The sequence below is a fragment of the Artemia sp. Qi Xiang Cuo genome, chromosome 8 (genome assembly GCF_049724085.1).
Source record: "Artemia sp. Qi Xiang Cuo chromosome 8, ASM4972408v1, whole genome shotgun sequence".
Classification (NCBI taxonomy): Eukaryota; Metazoa; Arthropoda; class Branchiopoda; order Anostraca; family Artemiidae; genus Artemia; species Artemia sp. Qi Xiang Cuo.
The window spans coordinates 21998621-22017623 of NC_142801.1; the positions used below are offsets into that span (position 1 = coordinate 21998621).

At 34.9% G+C, this 19003-nt stretch overlaps 1 protein-coding gene across 4 annotated transcripts in view; it reads left to right on the forward strand.

Moving 5' to 3' along the window:
- The window catches only part of rsh (Rap GTPase activating protein radish), a 263202-nt gene that overhangs the window by 241865 nt on the left and 2334 nt on the right, over positions 1 to 19003 (forward strand). For all 4 annotated transcript variants that reach the window (XM_089093289.1, XM_089093292.1, XM_089093290.1 and 1 more), the window contains 6 exons: positions 2511 to 2669; positions 3636 to 3802; positions 5737 to 5849; positions 8986 to 9168; positions 11770 to 11874; positions 13266 to 13511. In XM_089093289.1, coding sequence (XP_088949415.1) covers positions 2511 to 2669; positions 3636 to 3802; positions 5737 to 5849; positions 8986 to 9168; positions 11770 to 11874; positions 13266 to 13511 — 973 coding nt within the window. The remainder of the gene's footprint in view (positions 1 to 2510; positions 2670 to 3635; positions 3803 to 5736; positions 5850 to 8985; positions 9169 to 11769; positions 11875 to 13265; positions 13512 to 19003) is intronic.

Consider the following 19003-nt stretch of genomic DNA (forward strand, 5'->3'; position numbering starts at 1 on the left):
AAATTCTCATCCTGGAGTCTACCAACATCATAATTTCACAGGAGGTAGTTACCCCTCCGAAATTTCAGCTTTAAATTAACCCTAGACACTGCTAGATAGTGATCTTTACTTTTAGCATCAATAACTATATACCCTAGTATCTTGTATTGATCCTGCCAGTCTTTGGTTTACCATAACATAATCAATAAGGTTAACTGTCTTACCATCACGTGAATATCATGTTAACTTATGAGACATTTTATGACCAAACACCGTATTGGTTATAACTAGATTGTTATACCTACAAAAATGCAAAAGTCTGTTTCCACTACTGTTTTCTTTTCCTACACCAAAATTAGTAAGGCTAGGATACCATCTATCCCCATTTCTACCAACCTGGGCGTTAAAATCTCCCAGTAATAACATCATATTTCTACCTCGGACCCTGTCTATTTGCTCCTGTAACTTTAAGTAAAATTCATCTGAGTCACTAGTATCTCCGTCAGTCTGTTCTACAGGGGCGTATACTACTATAACTGATACCCTGAACTTTTTAATCATAAAATGAGCAATTAGTATTCTATTATTAATAGCTTCCCAGCCTAAAAAAGACTTAGCAGCTTCATTATTCATCATGAGCCATACTCCCTGTCTATGTACCCAAATCCTTCTTGCCTGAGTAAACAAATTCTATATCACCTAATTTCATGCTTCCTACCCCTGGGATATGAGTTTCTGAAACTCCCAATAAATCCAGTTTGAATTGTCTGATTTCGTCAGTCAAAACGTCGATACGATAGTCATTTTTTAATGTCGTAACATTCCAAGTTCCTATTTTCATGTTCTTTAATTCATTGAAACTATTTTCGTCTCAGGAAAAGCAATGATCTCTGATACCAGTGCAGAACGGAGGTCACATATCTTCTCAAGTATACACCGAAGTGCTTAAGCCGGCTTAGAACCGGACAGCAAGAAGTCCCTTGGACCTCTATAAATGAAGGCTTTGTGCAATCCTGGGCCCATCTTGGTCACAACATGGTTTTCAGCACTTAGCGATGCTCTTCTATCAACAAGAGTCGAAATCCTGCACAGGCAATCTCAAGCCTATTACCTCCGACTCACTATATATTCATGCTTACAAATGTTATGCTACTACGAGGAGGCAGCCTATAGTATATAATTTAGCTAGGAAGAGGTTTTTCAGCCTAAAGATACCCGTCAAAACAAACCAAGCCCAGAAGAATTGTCCATTTGTCAGAATCCCGTGCGAATACTGTGTCGTTAATTAGGCTATAATTTCCTCGAGGGGCGACCCTCTTCAAGTGGGAGTAGAGTTGACCGCAAGGTCCCCAGTCTTGCAGGTACCCCAAAAAGGTCGAGGCAGCCCTTAGCAGAGGCCGTTGTCCTTAGATCTGGATCTTACGCCCTGCCACAGTTGTCCTCCTATAGAGGATCCTCCCGCGATGGTGTTCTGCATCACCATTCAATTTAACCCATTAATGGGAGAAGGTTTGGAACACCTTGGACTTAAGGACGAACCAGTGGACCCATTTGAATGTACATTTGAAGGGTCTTCTTCGTCCTTTGACTGTATATATGACCACAGGTAATGGTTTTCTAGCTCCTATTATAAACCCCCAGGGACATGGTCCCCCTTGGTCCCTGCTTCCTGTGGAAGTACCCTACATATCTGTAGGGCGTTCCTCAATCTCCAGCTGAGGACACGCTGAATGGCATGGGGGAGGCCAGGAACATAAAAATGAAATTAATTAAAAATATTATGTTTCCTTTAAACATGGAAAATGATATAGTCTTCTGTATGACTATATTATATTATATATAGTATAGACTATATTGTATTATATATAATATACTATATTATATAAATAACTGTTTACTATATTATAACGATATAATTACTATATAACTACTATATTATATATCTAACTATCTACTATATTATATAATTAATTGTAATAGGCTTGTGAACACCACAAATTACAAAAATCAACTGCGATAAGCTTATGAAACTCAAGACGTTTTTTTTTTAACATTGGGCAACTTATCTTGAGTTCATCCATATACTAACGCTGTTTGACATGCCCAACAATAGAATATGGTCTTTTGCACAACCGTTAAGGAAACGGGAGAGGGGCTTAAAAAGTGAGTTTTTATATGAGCATTGGGTGGGGGGGGGGGTAAAACACCTTTCAAGAGGTGTTTTATGATAAACTAATTGTAACGCTAACAATGAAACCAGCTACACTCTCGATCATAAATGAACACCGAAAACGATCAATTGTTTTCCCCAGCAGATGGCGGGCGTATTAAAACCAAATCGACTAACGAATCTTACTTTTGAGTTTTTCCTGCTGTCATTTATAATGTCTGGAAAATTTTCCTCTTAATGGCTCAAGTTTCAGTAGATTCAAAATTCAGCAAAAATGCATTGAAGTCATAAAAATTTGAATGCTTAAACCAAAATACATGCGCTTTAAGGACTATCAGTTGACACTAAAAATCATTTATAGAGTCTTCCAAGAGATGTTGTATGGCATATGTACTGGATTTGGCTCTCCGCAAGTTCCAGTCGCAGAAATTTTGGCCAGAGCTGTGCCAACTTTGCATAGTCCATCCCAACGTCCAAAATCTTCCAACTTCTTACAGGTTCCGGATATTGACCAACCAAGGTACTATTCCTTTTATTATTTCCTTTCTTAGGGTCATAGTCCGTTTTTTGGGGGGCTTTCACCTCGGAATTTGAGATAGTCATCTATAAACTCGTATAAACTTCATGAGGACAGGGGTTCGAGCCCTGGGGTCGCTGGTTATTTGGTTTCAAACGGGAGGCAATGGTGTGACTCTGTAAGCTCAGCCAGAGTCAATCCAGCTCTAAATGAGGGAGAAATATAAAAAAAAAAAATCTGGGAAGGTAAACAGGAAGTGTATGTGAAAGCACATGATGGTTGCCTCCCCCCATTACACTTCCTGGCTTAAGGGTCATGAAACGGAGATCAGCACCGATATTAGGGACTGTAAAGGTCAATGCCATATTCTTAAAAATTTGTCTCCAACCCTTAATATCGTGGGGTTTCCATGACTATAGATTTCAAATGTAAAAAAAAAATTGATCATAGAAATATGTAGACTACAGATCCTATTTTGTTCAGATGCTAACATCAGTATACTAAATTCTGAACCTGGTGATACTCTGATGGGATTTGCAATATAATCTACACACGACAGTACCTGTTTTAGCTTGTGGTTTTCAAACTATGTCGATGAGATCTGCTTGCCATAGTGCTGCCAACCAGGACTCCTACAGCGGGGAACTTCCCTCCAGGAATATCTAAAAGACTTCGTTGAGCATACTCTTGCCGTTTATAATAGCATGCTAGCAAAGGTTATCCATAAAAAAATTTCTTATTTCTGTCAGCGCAAAAAGTATTAGGAGGGCCGAAAGGTGGGGATGATTTTGTATCTAAAACCTTTGCAAAAGTATACTCAACAACTTGTTAAAGTGTCTTGGCGATAAGATGAACAATGTAGTAATGCATACAGGATAGACATACATTCGATTCTATATATACAGATCTGGTATCTATTTTGGTTCTAAATCTATGTATCAAGTGTTTGCCTGAAAATTTATATTTTAGGCCCAAGAGTGTTCCAAACTCCCCAATGGTTATACGGGCATTTTCAAGACTTGGGAATCTGACTTCTGGCTGGAGTAGTAGAGCCGGGGCTTCGCCAAATGTACTAACCAAAAAATTTGACAGACTACCGGCAGAAGAAAAGAAGTGGGCATCCACGCAAGACTGTAGTAAGTTTCAGCGTGTTGAATCTCTAGTTTTAAATTGTGTACTAATTTAATTTGTTTAAACTTTATATTTGATTAATAATCAGGCTATGAAAAGTTATCTTTTTTCATACCGTACACAATACAGACTCGGTTATCGAACTTTTGGCTAAAGTAGTAGGGTCGGGCTCTCACCATATATGCTACCTAATAAATTTGACAGACTACCGGCAAAAGAAAAGAAGTAGGCATCCACGCAAGTTTGCTATAAGTTTCGGTTTGCTCAATCTTGAGTTTTGAACTGAATATAATTTTAAATTACTAAACTGGGCAATTAATCAATATTCAGGCTAAAAATCTTAACCATTTTCACATTGTTTACAAATAGAGTGCTAACGACAACCGATTATTTGGTTTCTTCTTAAATTGATTGTCAAGATTTGAGAAGAAAAAAGAAAAATCTTCTTATAACAAAAGAGAAAATAGAAAACTGTTTTTACTTTTCTTTAAATTTTTAATTTAAAATTTCTTTTTTTAAGTATATTTTATAACTGGGATTTTATAAGCAAAAGATTAGCTTTTAAAAAGGAATATTTTCGCATGGAGATTCTCAAAAAGACAGAAAGTATAAGAAGAGCTTGAAATTCTTTTTGTATTTCTTGAAATACTCTTTCACATTCAGTAAAAATATTTGCATATCCAAAGGCTCTTTTTTAGTTCTTGCCTAGATCACATTACCATCTGTCTAAAACTTGTTTCTACTATTGTCTGGCATGCGGTCGCGTTATTTATTAATGTCATCTATAAAGCGAATGTTAGCAGTAATATGTAGCGACACTGGTGCATGGGAAGTAGCTGCTCCTGGAGTAAATACTCTTTCGTAAATTTTATTTGACAAGGGGAGTTGTGTTTCTCTTTTGCAAGGAAATAAAAAATCTGTATATTTCCTTTTATAAGGGAATACGCTTCCTTTAGAAAAAGGAAACCTTTATTCCAAGACCTTTGGATTAAGACTACGTCAGAATGTAAAGGCTTAGGCTTGTAGAATACAAGCTCACAAAATACACTGTAATATACTTTATCACAGGGAATACATAAAAAGGGTAAGGTTTGTTTAATTTTTAGCAAGGAAAATGAAATTACTTTGGTCTATTTATTTGGATTTGGACATTATGCGGCCAAATACTTTCTGGGGTTGTGTATATATGACTTTAGTTAGTGGGCGTCCAGACGCTGGATTCTGTCTCAGACTCTGTCCAAGTTTCCTGCTCAGAATGGTTAAAAGTCCAAGGTATTTTCAGAAATAGCAAATTCACAATCCTAGTTATCACCTAAATAGGTGTTTTCAGTTCTGAAAATACTGCTCGATAGTTCCTATTTTCAGCTTTCAACCATTCTGAGCAGGAAACTTAGACAGAGTCTGAGACAGAATCCAGCGTCTGAACGCCCACTTAAACAATGGCCGAAATAAGCTGGAGTTGAGCTACATGATGATTTATTTGTCTGGGTTAATAGTTTCTCCTTGTGTTGTTTTTGCTCTGCGTTGTTGTGGGGAGTGGAGAGGGGTAATTTTTATATGTCTGTATTTAAAAGAAGGGTGGGTAACTGGAAAGATTTCAGAGCTAGTAGTAGAGTAGTAGTGGCCCACTTTCTAAAGTTGTGTTTTAGATGACCCTCCCCCTTCCTTGGACGGACGAAACTTTGCAAAAAATGCCAGTTTAATAATAATTGTAAAAAATACAAGGTTAAATTATGTTGGCTCAGCAGATTAGTGATTATTTTTTGTGTGGTGTTGAGCTACATGGAACATTGTGAAGAAGCAGTTCAGATACTATCTTCAGCTTTTTCCTTTTTCAGCTTTGCGGATTTATATAGAGTAAACCATAATTTTAATCTAAGTCAAAAATGTCCCAGCTGATTCCAAAATGTAAAGCATTCTAAACTTTTTCTTTTCCAAGGCAAAGAAGGGAAAGAAAACAGAGATAGAAATGGTATAAACCTTGCTGTTCCTCGACTAAGCGTTTGTGCAGATATTCAGAAAATAGACAGAAGTAAATTGGCGCAAACTGAAGTAAGTAAAAAGAGTCTTTAAATCCCTCACTATCTTTTAATCCTTTCCCCAACGCTGAAAAGCTTATCCCTATGATTTAGAATTTTCTAAGCCTGATTTTAATAACTATCTTGATTAATTTATAAGAGGATACCCTCCCTCTGCCCCCCCAAGAATTGATATCAAATTTCTCTAATGTAACTGCCACACCTATAAAGTTAAATATTCTTGAACTGGATTGTTTTGTACATTAATACTAGTAATGTAAGCCAATATATTTTGTTAATAATGGCAATTAAGTTTGATGTTTTGGTTCCAGTTTTATGCTAAAAATTTGTATTCAAATCTGATTTTATTCTAAAATGTTTATCCAGTTTTTTAACTTTCTGTTTCCCTCTTTTACTTTGCTATGACCATGAAACTCAAATGTAGCTCAATCAAATGTAGCTCAATCAAAAATCCAATATGAGTGCGCAAATAACTGGTACTAAATTTTAGTTTCATAATCGAAAAACGGAGGAAGATTTGCTAGGTGTTTTCCAGAAAAGTTACCTACAGATTGTTTTGGGTACCCAACTGACTGACCGTATCTCAAAAAGTGAGCTGTTCGAAAAATATGGTTCAATCGCACTTTCTAGGGCTATAATGAGAGAAAGGATGAGATGGCTAGGATATGTTTTGCTTAAGAAGGATGACAGATTGCCAAAGATTGTCCTTGTTGGCCAACCGTCTAGGGCCAAACGAAAAGCAGGTCGTCCCCGAATGGGGTGGGAGGATGTCGTAAGGAAATACTTAAGGGACATTTTCTTGTGAGTGTATAAAGAGAAGGACTTTGAATAGATTGGGGTGAAGGAGGAGTGTGCGTAGCTGTTCTGGTCTCAGGCAGCTTAGTGCTGCAGAAAGTTGTTAGTGGCAATAGCAGTAGTAAAGTAAAGAAGTCCAAGGATATGAAAAAGCCTTCAGCCTTAATCTTCTGCACAAAGCATCTCTTCTCCCACTCATAGTGGTTTGCTGGAAGTTCTTGAAGAGAAAGGGGTAGAGAATCTTACCCCGCTAAGTTTGTTAAAGATTAATTATGCTTCTATTCAACGTTGCAGCAAATCTCAGAGGGGTGATATGCTCTTGGGAACTGTTCTATGTGTCTCAAGCTTTTTTTTTAGAAAAATATTTTTATGTCGTCGGATTTGTTTACTTAGGATTTATTAGAGTGTTTATAAAACCACATTAAAAAAATAATTTTTTGTTTCTTTTTTTTATGATTGAGTGTCAGAGAAAAATATTAGAAGAACATTAGGTAGAGCGTATATCATACGAGTGCCAAAATTGAAACAAAGTGTTTTTTTTTCTCTTTTTGTTTCGCTTTTCCTCTGTTGTTTGCAGTGTCTACTGCTTGACGGTTTTTTCAATAAATAATAATAATTAAGAAAAGTCAAAAGATATCAAATACTTGAATTATGGTACCGTAATTTTGAACCATCCATGTGTGTTAAACCATTTTTTGATTTAATGTGGCTTTAATATGGCTTAAAAACTCGAATTTTTAGTATAACCTTCGTATTTTGATTTTTAACTCGATTTGTAGTATAACCGTGTGTTGTAGCACTCTGAGATTGATATATACAATAGACAATAATATTTAAATTTGTTTAAGAGATTAACATTTTATACACTTCTTTCTGTGTGGCTAACGCTTTGTACTATAGTTACTTTTTTAATGCGACAGTAATATCGTCGTATTTAGTATCACAAAAGTTTTAGAAAAGAATACTGTACAACCTGTATAATATTACAACCTATACAACCTGTACAATACTGTATAATATTACCGTCCTAGGAGTTTATAATAAAAGTTCATTTTGTCACTATCTTTTTTTTTCGGGGCATAGGTGGCACTATCGGGACGAATAAGCCATCGTGCGGCAGTATGATCTTTGAAACTGAGGATTTATATAAATATCTTTTCAGCAGTTCTAAATCGATTGCACTTCAGAGCGTTGACTTGACAGAATTTAAACCGTTTTTGCCCAAAATCATTGTTTTGGAACAAAAAAAATGGCAAAAATTGACCCCATGCTGTGGTGCAACCTCTTTTGTCACTTAAAAAGTACACTGAAAATTGTAAACTTTGTTTCAAATTGACATTTTCTCAATATTCTACGGCTACTGGTTCAATGCAAACACCCCTGGCGTAAAAAAACATATTATTATCAAGATTTTTTTTTTGAGTTTCAGCTTCAATTGACAGCATTCGCTTTTCAATGGTTTATTAAACTCATATCTTGGACAAGCTAAAATTTAACAATTTAAAAATATACCATGAATACATACTGACTATTTCAATTATATCAGGCCTGAATGTAGGTTCCCCACCAGTTAATCTTATCTTATCCACCCCTTCTTGGACAAATAACTCGGCGATCTTTAGAATTTCTTCTGTTGTTAGTAGTTTAGCTTTTGGAGTAAGATCCACGCCTTCTGCAGGCATACAATACTGACCTGCAAACAGAAATCAGTTAATTAAAGATAAATCTATTAATTAAGCATTAATTGTTAGCATAGAGTAGATAATCTGACAAAACAAAAACAAGTAGGATTATAAACCCAGACCCCCCCCCGCCCCGCGTACATGTTGAAAAATATACAAAACCTATAAGAATTTCTTCGGAAATTCCCGAAGCTTAAGCTTCAAACTAAGTGAGATGCTGGAAGAGTGTTCGTTAACACTTTCTCCGGATGGAGCACGTTTATTTGGGCACTTTTTTGAGGTGATTGCACATCGGATTTTTCAAATCGCCGCTATTGCGCCGAATTGCCACATTAAAAGAATCGGCGTAGACTATTTGTTTTCGTAGAATTTTGAAACAAAACATCGTAGATTTTCGTAGAATTTTATTTTCGGTTCATCCTTATAGAACCTGATTCATATACTTTCTGTCTCCTTTTAAAATAATTTCATTCTGGAGCTGTTAAGGATTAATCTATATTCTATCTAACCATGAAAAGTAGCAGTGCAGAACATAAGAGTGCCATGTTTTTGAGTACCATTATATGTACCTAGCAAATATCTTATGGCAATGTTTTATATAGTTTACTTATTTTAGAGTTTTATAGCATTATTACAAAATATATGAAAAATATGATATTACTTTATTTTCAGTTCACTGTTATAGAGTTTGACCCAGACACATTCCGACTCCTATTGAACTATCTTCACACTGGGTCTGTTCCATTGACCTGTTCAACCATCCCTGGCCTAATTTGTGCTGCTGAACATTATGACCTTCCAGATTTGCTACAAGCTTGCTTCCATCATGCTAAGCAGTTTCTAAGAATAGAAATAGTAAGTTAAAAACGTATAATACTTGAGTATGAATTATATCTGAATAAAGTATACACTATAAAGAAGTAAAAGAATTAGCTTGTGATAAAAACTAAGTGGTCCATCAGACAAGCATGCATAAAGCAATTAGAAGGAGGGGAAAAGTAAACGGCCAAGTTAATTATAAAGGGGGTAAGTTACCTTTGTATATATATATACATATATATATATATATATATATATATATATATATATATATATATATATATATATATATATATATATATATATATATATATATATATATATATATATATATATATATATATATATATATATATATATATATATATATATATATATATATATATATATATATATATATATATATATATATATATATATATATATAAAACTAAAAACCAAACTGTAAATTCTTGGAGGATTCCCCCACCTCTTTGGAATAAAATCTATCTAATAATGGAGTGAGCAAAGAAAAGAGCATTCGAAATCTCAATTTAATTGATCGAGGTAATACTATGAAAAAAACCTGTATTAGCTTTGGGCTCATCTCCCAATCTCCGTGGGTGGGTACCTATCCTCAACTATCTTTAAAATAAGGAATGTACTAGTGTAGACTTTATTAGCCGGGCTAATTGGAGCCCCCGGATTTCTGAGGAAGGTTTATAGATGCTGACAAAAAAGATTGAGATTAGCTAATTCACTACCTATTAGTTACAAGTAAAAAATATACTGGAAGTGTATTGATAAAACATTAATAATAAACAAGAATATATTAAATGGAAAAATTAAATTTTTTGATATGATTTTCTGTTTTGGTAGTGAAAATTCCTTTCTTGGAATTATTTAGTTGATAGAAGAATTAAGTGTCTTAATCGGTATCGTATTTGTGTCTAGTAGATTTTGAAAAAAAACAAGTTGGAGCCTTTCAGAAGCCTTTCAGACAATGAAAAATATATCTAAACCCAAATGGAAGCAGAATTCCCGATAACAACTGTAGTTTATCAGATATAAGTTTATTTTGTTTTTTACTTTTTGCTTTTCGCTGTTTAGCGTTTTTTTCATTTCTTAATGTTATTTTCTTCGATTTTTTTTTTTTTTTTTTTTTTTTTTTTTTTTTTTTTTTTTTTTTTTTACATTGACAAAGGCTTCCAAACGTGAAGCTGAAATCATTGGGTTTTTATTAGTACACATATATTTTCACTGCCTCAATTCATAGTTTTACTCAAATTCAAAGTTTAACTCAATGTATATTATATATTTTCATGACATTTTAATTATAAATGGAAAAGCAGTATATTCAAAGAAATTATGTAACATTTGATTGAGTCTTAACTTTGAACAATCCCATGGATATGAGCGAAATAATTGGGTAAAATCAATAGAATATAAAAACAAAAATAAGGAAAATAAAAATAGAATGAAAAATAAGGATAAATAAAATTAGTAAAGGAAGGATTAGAACAAAGAAAAGACAAAAAGTCCTTTTTGTTTTAATTTAAGGGTGATGCTAAGGGAAAAGGTGGTAAAATTCTTCATTGTGTTTTATTAAATTAACAACAACTATTCGGTAAAACTAGAGTCAGTTTTACGATAAACGGACTGGACCTCAACACATCTGGAATCGGGGTAGCGACTTGGTAATTTGGGTACCTAAGAAATTCAAAGGTGCATACAATCGGGGGTCCCCATTACTAATTTCGGTACTCAGTAAACTCGATAAAGTAGTATAGATAAGATGATAGTGCAGTCAATGGACACCGATAGGATTATTACAATTTAAAATAATTAATCAATAAAAAATTACTCTATTAATAACTCCGTCAGGACAGGGGATTTCTATCAGCATATTAATACATTTAACAATGTTGGACTAATAAATGTCAAGTTTTGATACGTACCGTCACGAAAGACTAAACACCGAGCCCCTCCCACCTATGACCACGGTATATGCTACAAGTGCAATGATAAAAGCTGTCTTGTTTTACAGGTATCTGTTATGCTTAATTTTTTTAGAAAAGTGCTATTGGTGATGAAAACTGTCAACTATTGTGATAATATCTTTGTTACTTATATGATAGAGCCTACGGCACAATTTGTTCATTCATTGACGCATTATAGAACCGGTTTTTTTCCCGTTAGTTTCTTTCAGTTTAGCGTTTGACAAGTCGAAGAGAAGTGACAGAATAGATGGAAAATATATAATTTGGGCTCCATATTTGCACATTAGGGTGTGTGTATGGGGGGGGGGGGTAAAGTATTTGGATAGTGGAAGTTAGAAAACAATTCTTGCTACATAATATGCAGAATAATTGTACCTACCACATTAGGCATGCAGACCCGCTATACTTTACCCTCCCCCTCCCACTAATTTGCAAACATATAGCCCAAATATGTTTCTTAAGTATTATATTTTTATCTTACTTCGGTATATTTCATCAAGATTGAGCGTCAGAGAAACATATTAGAATAATATTAGGTAGTGGGTATACCATACAAGTACCATATCTTTAATTTTCCAAAGATATTTTCTAATGTCTTTGTAGAAATTAATTCGTTTTGCAGTTTCAACACAATGCTAAAAGTCTGTCTGTTTTGCAGGTATGCGTCATGCTAACATCTTTAGAAAACTATTATTGGCGGTATACTTCAGCATCTGAACTCGTGAATATGATTCTCTCATTTATTGAGACTAGAGCTGGACAGGTGAGTAAAGTTAAAATCTATAGTAAATAATTAATAACTGAAAAATAGTCTAAATAATTAATAACACTATTGGAGGGGTAAGGTTCGGGTATCACCACTTACTGGTGCAAAAATGGTGCTACACCACTTACTAGGGGGGAAGCCCCTGACGGCGCCAAATATTAGTGGGATGCCCGCGCTTACCCCAACGGCTCTGTCTCTATCGGGTATGTCAGTACCCAATTTACAATATACCCTGCCCTAGGGTACGATAACGTGATCGAACGGTCACGAAGACCTTAAACGGGATGCTATGCTAAATAGAAACTCAAAAAAAAGTTATCAAGCACGCAATTTTTTGGGCCAAAGAAGGCCTAGATCCTTTAACGTTAATTTCAAAAATAATGCTTAAACTTCAGAGTTACAAAATCCAAAAAGCAAATTTAACTGTATTTTTTCATCAAACTCATACAGAGTTTAAAGTGTTTAGCACATAACATTGAGAGAATTGCCAGATGGAAGCACATGTTTCGGTTCTACTGCAATCAACTCTTCGCAGCACGAAGCCACTTGAGTGAATTCTTTATCGTTAATTAGGGTGTGATATCCACAAAGGGCTGCGCTCTTGAAGGTCACTCTTCAAAGTTGTTCAAAATTAAGTTACGACTCTTGGTAAGAAACTCATGAAATTCAACAAAACCCGGGACAGGCCTACCCTTTTATGCCCGGCTTATCCTCGTTGGGGTATTAGTCGTGGTGGTTTGATACCAACAAGAAAAATAAAAAGTTGGGAATAGTATCAGTTTGCATTGTCTGAGCTTAAAAGGTTAGAAGGGGATATATTCATATATAACATATTTTGAATCAACACATATCGAAGAATAGACATAAAGCTTTTTCTCTGGTATTGAAAATCAATGTAACTGGGCCGATTCTCATGGGTCATTCATCTTCCTCAAACCTATAAAGCAATTATCATAGAGTCTAATACTTTTGATGGTGGTCAATTTTTAAGAGGCTAATAAAAACAACGACAATTTTTCAGGTATTCTTAACGGAAATCTTTTTCCTCTCCAAGTCAATGGTACATACCGTGCTGTCTAGTCTAGCAGTTTCAATGTAACCGAAACTCGGAAATTTGAATATCGAAATTACCCGAAAGAACAGTCAGAACAGGTTACAATTTTTGAGGGGCTTGTATAAACTGCAGCAGTTTCTCAGGGATTTAATTTTAACTACTTCTTATACCTTTTCCAGTCCATGGAACAGATGATAATGACTTGAAATTTGGAAATAGCTAAAATATTGATATTTGAATATCGAATATACCCGAAACAAAAGAATAGAAACAAGTCAAAATATGTTGAATACCCGTTTTTAAGGGGGTTTTAAAAAAGTAATCTGCCTTTTAGGTGTTCAATTGTACCTCCTTCTTATCCCTTTCTGAATCTATGGTACAGATGATAATGGCTCGGAATTTGGATATACCCGAAATTAGAAAATTCGAAGCTATGGTGCAGTGGGGCAAACAAAAGGTCAGATCTCGACCTCAGAACATTTCTTCGAGATTGGACGCCAAAATGGAGTTCAGGTGCATAATGGAGAGATTGTCACGTGATTTGAGATTATACAGGATATCACCTCAAGACCTAATTAAGGTAGGGGCTTTGACTTATTATCCTGATTTATTAAATGCTTGTTGTTCAGAGCATTATGAATTTTGGTATTTTTACGAATCAAGCTACATTGCTTGGCAAATTAAATAATATTGCTTCGATAAAATGCATCCAAAAGGTGCACTAATTTTACCTATTTTAATATTTTAAATATTGACATGATATAGATATAGAACCCCCTTAAGATCCGATTCTGGTAGTAGTTATAATGGATAGTAGTAGTATCACCTCAAGATCAAATTAATGTAGCCGTTCTAATTTATTATCCTCGTTTAATAATTAATTTTGTTTAGAGTCTTAAAGAAATATATTTTTATGATTTAAGTAACGTTGTTTAACGAATTTACAAACTTTGCTCCAATATAACATTTCTAAAAGGTTAATATTTCCATTTGTTATTTTAATCTTCTAAATATAAAAATTGAGAGGATGTCCCGTAATTTAAATTTATGTGAGATATCTCTTCAAGATAACCGCTTTAATCTATTATTCTGGCTCAACTATTGCTTCTTGCTTTCTAATAGAACGTTTCTAAAAATGGCCCATTTTCCATTTAATCTCTCAAATATTGGAATTGAGAGATTGTCAAGTGATTCAAATTTGCGTATAGAGAATATCCGTTTAATCTTACTCTATATTTTAATTTATTATTCTGGTCTAGTAATTGATTGTTGTTTAGAGTCAAACAAAATTAGTACCATTGCTATACTCCGATTTGGTTAATGCAAAGGCTGCAGCCAAGTTTTGGCTGCAGATTTGGCATGAATGTGACAGGCCTAAAAGTGGTGCAGTCAATCAAATTCGCATTTTTACTAAGCTAAAATTTGCAAAAGAACTGCGTAGACATCGTAGTGCTTTAAAACTTGAAACTTTGTCGAAAATCATGGATAATCCTAATCTGATTTGGAATCTGCGTGCAAAGCCTGCTGAGTACAATAATCCGATTTCCAGTGCGATTGGTGAGAAAGAATGGGTTGATTAGTATTTAGTGAGGAATTTGCAGCCCCAGATGATTAAAAAAAACCAAATGTTTTATGAGCAACTAAGTCCCCTCCTTACTAAAGAGTTAAATTATTTTGTTGTGAACAGTAGTCAAATCCCGGAAGTGTGCAAAAAATTAAAGAAAAAATCGTCAAGTGGTAATGATAAAATATGTGCACATTATATATTGAATGGTAGTCCCCTTTTATTTGAACATCTTGCAATTGCTTACCAGATTATTATGACGCAGGGTGTTTTACCAGATTTATTTTGCTTAGGATCCATAACGCCTATACTGAAAAAAGGAAAACCAGCAACAGAACCTTCTTCTTATAGACCGATAACTATTTCTTCTTTTTTTGCAAGCTTTTTGAATTGTTAATAATAGGTGGCATTAGGAAGTGTTGGAAGGTCCCTCCCCACCTGTTTTGTTTCCTCTCAGGTATGGCATGTACACACACATCCCATGTTGTAGCACCTGTTTCGATAGTTGCACACATTTCTAATGAATCGCTGGTTATTGGTAAATACGACGTACGCCGCGCATATGACTCGGGCATACATCCGCAGATAATGCTAGAACTACGGAAAAATGGTGTTGACCCAGCTATTGTTCGATCTCTTTCTGATATGTATCGCCAACTAAATGTGTGTTTACGCATTCCTAATACAAAACCCCCCTAGGAAAATCCCTGTAAAGAAAGGTATTAAATAAGTTGCGATTTCTTCGCCAGAGTTGTTTATTAATAGTATTTCCGAGGCGCAGTCCAAAGTCACTACAGGCTGTGTTCTTAGAGGAATAGATGTGACCATAGTTGGATTTGCGGAGGACATCTTGAATTTTTCTCGGCAGACAACATCCCTAGAAAGTAATTTTAATATCCTGTCATCTCAGTATGGTGATCATGGCCTTAGTTTTAATGTGTCAAAATTGGAAGCAATGTTGTTTAACTGGAATAAGTCTTCTCTACCTCACATTCAACTAGGATCCCAGTCTGTCGAGCCTGTGGAGTTACTATTATACTTGAGACTGCCCATCGGTAAAACACTGTCATCTACCTGTTTGCTAATCATCACACATATAGAGCGTAAAATTAGAACTGCGTATGGGGCCCCAATTTCTTCGAAGATAAATCTTAATAGGTTTTCACTGGCTAGAATTTATAATTCTGTCACGGTGCCACATATGTTATATATAACACCATTTTGGAAACTTCTGTGTAAAGAAGATAAATTTAAAATCCGTTGAATTTTCTTCAGATATTTGAAGATTCTGCTCTAAGTTCCACTGAGAAAGAGTAATTCGTACCTGATCCGGCGATACGCAGTAACTGATCCACTTTCTGCAGTTAATCAGTTGCTTGACAAGTATTGTGCTAAGTTGGAGGGTAGCAGCCATCCTTGGCTACCTCTACTCTCGTCACTTCGATTGATGTGTATGTGTGTTTTCTTTGTGTGTACCATCAAGTGTTTGTTTTGTTTTCTTTTCTAGTGTTTTTTCCATCCATTTCTGTGTTTATGATGGGTGTACAAATAAATTAATTAATTAATTAACAGCAGAGCACTTTGAAAAGGTTTTCTTTCACTATTTTTAATAATTCATTTTCCAGTTGGATGATTTATAAGGTGAGGGGAGGCATGCCTGGTGCTTGAAAGAGAAGGAGGCCTTAAGTCCAAACGTATGCTCTTTTCTACATGCTTCTGTGCAGTAGAATTATCCACCATGTGGAGGTAGAATTTTCGAGTATAATAGAATTCATTACGGGGAACTTTCTCTATTAAGGGGAAAGTATTTTGATGGTGGTAACTTGGAGTTCCCGGGGATCCTGAAAGCGACAGTAAAAAGGACAATCAAGCAGTTATGTAAATATGTAAATGAAGCGTTGACTTCAATGAGTGAAACTTAATATTTATGTTATTTTTCTTGTGGAGTGTAATTAAGAATACTGTTCTGCATGGCCTGTTTTTTTTTTTGGCTTATAATAAATTATTATTATTATTATTATACAATTCATTAAGCTTCCTCAATATTGAGAGTATTAATCAAAATCGGAAGCCCCCCCAAAAAAACTAGAACTTGGAATTGGGCGGAGTTATTGTTGTAAACCAGTTTACGTAGTTTATGCGTTATATGTGTTATATGTGAATAATGTGTTTTCTATCACACTTTAATTATCCCTACACTCCCCTACTGATTCTCCCTTTGAGGAGGATCAGTTATTTGTTGTGGGATATTTGTTAACTGATAAAATAGCTTAATGAGATTAAATAAAAAAAAAAGTTTTTTTCAACTGGATGTAAGAAGCAACCTCAAAATTTAAAACTAACAAAAACCATTACGTATTGGCCCTCCTCAATACCTCGCTCTTCACGCTAAAGTTCTTTAGTGTTAAAAAAAACTTCTTGTTGTTCTAATTAAACGGCCCTTGTGTTTCAGGAGTAGTTCTTAAAGAATCGGGACAAAAAGTCAAATTTTAGCGCAAAGAGTGAGGTATTAAAGAGGGGAAAACTCCGGTCATATATGTAATGATTTTTGTTCGTTTTAAGTTTCTGTGTCGCTCCTTACTTTCAGTTAAAAGAACTTGTCTTTTTTTAATTTAATTTCCGATTGTTTTTTAAGTAATGCCAGGGAATCCAGCTCCCCCTTCATGGAAAATTCCTTCCCCACCCCCACGGAAAATCACTCCATGGAAATTTCCTCGCACGTAAAATACCCCCGTCCAGGAAAATTCCCCCCATACAATTCCATTCTCGCTGAAAGTTCCCCCAGGAAATTTTCTTGCGGACGATTCCGGCTGAGAAATTTTTCCTAGCACACTTTCATTTGAAAAATACTTTTTCTAAAAATTTTTCAAATCATAGTGGAAATAGATCTATTTGTGAAAAATGGGTCCCGAAAATCCCCCTCCCCCTCCCCCTAGAAGAAAGTTGCTCCCGCAGAAAATTTGCCCTGGAGAATTTATCCCGCGGAAAACTACCCCATGGAGAATTTCTCCTGTGGAAAATCCCTAAAACGGAAAGATCCACTAAAGAATTCCAAACCGGTGAACATTTCTCCAAAACAATTCCCCTTAACGTCTCCACATGTAAAATTGATTAGGCAAAGAAAAAGTAAGACAAATAAAAATAATTTCTTATAGGAATTCTGGAGAATTCTTCCAGCGTAAAGTTTTCCCTGGAAAGCCCCCCCCCCCCAGAAAATTCCCTACCAACGTAAAATTTTCCTCGTCAAATATTCCTTCAGCAGAAAATTCCCCCCCCCCCAAAAAAAAAAGTCTTTATGTTTCCCAATAACAAATACTATACGTAAGCAATGAGCAAATTTCATGACATACATTTTCTACAGGTGCTATGCGGGGTCAAGTTACATCCCCAAAGGCATAGTTACTAGACCTTTCACCTATGCTGAACAAAATGGCTATATTAAAATTTTGATCGGCCGACCTTTGGGGATAGGGGCGTGGTGGTGGGGCTAGTTGCCCTTCAACGATTCGGTCACTTAAAAAGGGCATTAGAACTTATAATTTACGTTCGAATGAGTTAATTCCCTTTCATTTCCTCTCCTGATATTCTAGGGCTATTGATTATCACACCTGGGATAAACAAAAAAACAAAACAAAAACTAATAAAAACACATCCGTGATCTCTCTTCTGGCAAAAAATATAAAATTTCACATTTTAGCAGATGGGAACTTGAGACTTCCACGGCAGGGTTCTCCAATACGCTGAATCTGATTGTGTGATTTAAGATTTCTTTATTAATATTCATTGACTTTTAGGGGGTGTTTCCCCCTTTTTCGAAAATCTAGCGAATTTTCTCAGGCTCGTTGCTTTTGATGGGTAACTCCACTGTAAATTTAATTTATATTATCTATTATTTATATACTGTGGGTAACACTAAACTTAATGAATCTTATATATTTGAATCAGCATAATAATCCAATTCTCTTGACGTATCTATTGATATCATAATTCGATATTCTAGAGTTTCGGTTACTATTGAAACGCATCGCTCCTTACATAGAGTTCGTTACCACAAACTGCTTGAACATTATCTATTGTTAGTGGTTAGATTTTGAGTGAGTGGCTTGTTTTCTGAGTAGTTTTTTTTTTATTATTTTTAATTTGTTGAATTTTAATTTTTTATGTTAATATGTGTTTTAACCGTGTTAGGTTTTTAAAATTCTTCCAATTTGGAGTTTTTTTTAAATTTGATCCCCACGTGTTTTTTAGTCTTTTTATTTTTATCTGTTTAGAAGAACAGAGCTTCTGGCTATGACGAAGTATTTTTTCGTGTTCTTCTGTGATACTAAATAGTTATTAAAGCTTTCCAGGCCACGAATATAATTTATAAAAAGTAATTTTTGTGATAAAGTCTGCTTCCATGATGCCAAATAATGAGGAAAGTAGATCTAGTCTATTTGATATTTGCGTTCATTTATGACAGAGCTTTTAATTATTTTTAAGTCAATTCTTAACTTCAATATGAGATA